This window comes from Rhagoletis pomonella, unplaced genomic scaffold (assembly GCF_013731165.1).
Source record: "Rhagoletis pomonella isolate Grant_MI unplaced genomic scaffold, Rhpom_1.0 Rhpom_scaffold_00003, whole genome shotgun sequence".
Taxonomy (NCBI): domain Eukaryota; kingdom Metazoa; phylum Arthropoda; class Insecta; order Diptera; family Tephritidae; genus Rhagoletis; species Rhagoletis pomonella.
In genome coordinates, this window is record NW_023458557.1 from 72491853 (window position 1) to 72494363 (window position 2511).

General features: G+C 31.2%; 1 protein-coding gene across 1 annotated transcript in view; it reads right to left on the minus strand.

Moving 5' to 3' along the window:
• Positions 1-499: 499 nt before the first annotated feature.
• The window catches only part of LOC118735498 (neuronal acetylcholine receptor subunit alpha-7), a 613475-nt gene continuing 611463 nt past the window's right edge, over positions 500-2511 (minus strand). The window contains exons 10-12 of the mRNA XM_036465294.1: positions 1298-1407; positions 838-1052; positions 500-677 (exon numbers count right to left, since the gene is read on the minus strand). Of these exons, the coding sequence (XP_036321187.1) occupies positions 500-677; positions 838-1052; positions 1298-1407 (503 nt within the window). The remainder of the gene's footprint in view (positions 678-837; positions 1053-1297; positions 1408-2511) is intronic.

Sequence of the window (2511 nt, forward strand, 5' to 3'; positions counted from 1 at the left end):
TTCGGCGTTTACAGTGAATTCTTTAAGTGTGATATATTACACACCAGATATCAGTTCCTCTCACCCTAACATACCGCCCTAATGTCAGTAAATTAAAGCTCGCCTAAAATGATTAAACTTTTGTTAAGGAAGTTTTCCGATTCCTCCAGTAGAACTATTTGAAAAAATGTTTATTGCCGAATGTAGGCGTCACGGAAAAATGTAAAAAGGCGGCTCTTATATTCAGCGAAATTATCGAAATTACCTTGCAAAAATACTTTAGATTCGGGAGTATATATATATATTTTTTTTTTTTTTTGTAAAGTGGTGCGGTCTAACCCCTCTAAAATAATCTGATTTAAGCTTTGATTATGAAAAGTTATTACGCGGAAAAAACAAATACGTGGCAATATGGTTGTTAATGCCAGCCTAATAATAATAATAAAAATTAAATTTACAATTCAGTCTATAGCATTAAGTTGGTTTATATAGTACATATTAAAATTTTTCGTTTAGGTACTCACCTATCCACAACCATTGCCGCGAATTTCCAGTCGCTTATCAGTTCCGCCTCATCGTCGGATTTGCGCATGCGCGACGTTATGAATTGCAATTCTTTAAGAATCAAATGCAAATCTTTATGATTGCAACCTATTGTATTGTGATGCTCCTCCACCGTTGTGGGGCGACCGAAGCTTCTGTGAAAGGAAATAAATAAATATGCATTGTATTAAAGACAATTATTTCTGAAATATAATTTGTGTATGTAGTTTTCTGAAGCAAGACCTGGTGGGTATTATAGCATATCATGCTCTTTAAAATTTGCAAATTTCCTTCTTAGCTTTTTTTGTTACTTACGCTGATGAACCGATCGCCGTTTGTGAACCGGAGATCGTATGCCGGAAATCATCATCGATATCCAGCACATTGGCTAGTAGTGATTTGGAAGAACGTTCCTTTAATTCCAATTCCTTCATGCGATTGCTTAGTAATATTGTTTTTCGTGTGATCTTACGGCCGGGGCGACCCATACGTAAAATCCATGGCAGCCATTGCAGGAAAACAGATTTAATCTAATGGAAGATGGCAAATTTAATAAAGGAAACAAATATTTTAAGCAAAGTAGCTATCGTAAAGAAAATAAGAATAAAAGCTTCACATGAAAGCGGCAGCAATCTTTCACACATTTCAAAGCAACAGTAAAGAAAACAAAAAAATCCACTTAAAAGCTCCGTTAAGCTTTGACGCAAGTGCTTTGAGCTTTCACACATTTTTTACTGCACTTGTTTTTTTGTTTTCCATCGTTTATTCTACTCACCCATGGCGGCATTTCGTGTATATCCGCCGTGCGGTGATGATAGTTGAGCACAACAACCGTCAGCACGACCGATGATGCCACCATAAACATGATGCAATTGAAATATGTGCCTGATTTTATGGTGCATCGATTTCCAACGGAGTTTGAGTTTGTCGGTAAAGTGTGTGTTTTTTTTTTCAAAATTAAATTTGTATAAGGGAAAAATTAAAAATAAAAGGGGAAATACTAGATTAGTAATTATTTAGAAAGCTTAAATTTATTGACATTGATTAAATTAATTAATTTTATACAAAATACATAAAGTAACTTTTTTATATTCTATTTAAGGTGTATTTATTTTTAAATATTTAAATATAGACAGGTTTAAGTAAGCGTAATATATATTTAATTTAATTTAATTCATACAAGTGAGTTAGTTAATGGTTATATAGATATGTATAATAAAGAGTTACTATAAAGAGTAATAAGTAGTAATTATGTTGGTATAAATTAATTTGCTATTAATGATAGTAAGGGTTAGTATATGTATGTATATTGTTGTGAAAACGTTGAATAAAGGGTGTCTGATAGAACTTTTGCGAACACACACATTTTTAATTTTAAAGAGCTGGCATGCATGTATTAAGAAGACAATATTTTGAATAAAGTGATTTAATCAAGGCACATGCAAAGAAGTAATTTTAAATAAAATATAAAAAAATAACTCGAAAAATGTAATTCATAAAAAAAAATTTGCGCATGCAGTCCCTACGCGCGGTAGAAGTGAAACTTTATAGAAAATATTTTATGCATATTAGGGTGCATCACCGAAACAAAGTTTCGCTTTTTCCGCCGGAATTATAAAATTTGTTATATTTTAAGACTTTCGCCAAAATAATTCGGAAAAATATTAAGATTTACGTGAGCTGGACCGATTTGAAAATACCTCCCGAAATCTCATTATTTTGATACTCTTAATGAAGTTTTTAAAAATTTTTATACAGACCGTTTAAGCTAAAACTTTTCGATCATCAGAAGTAATTAAAAAATTTTTTATTTTTTTTAAACTAATTTTATTTATGTAGATATGTATAAAAAACTAAATGTTTTAGATATTTTCAAATAGGCCCAGCTCGCGCAAATCATAGTATTTCTTCTAAATATTTTGGAAAAGTCTTAAAATACATTGTGATTTTTTTGAGGTTAGGATTTTCATGCATTAGTATTTGACAGAT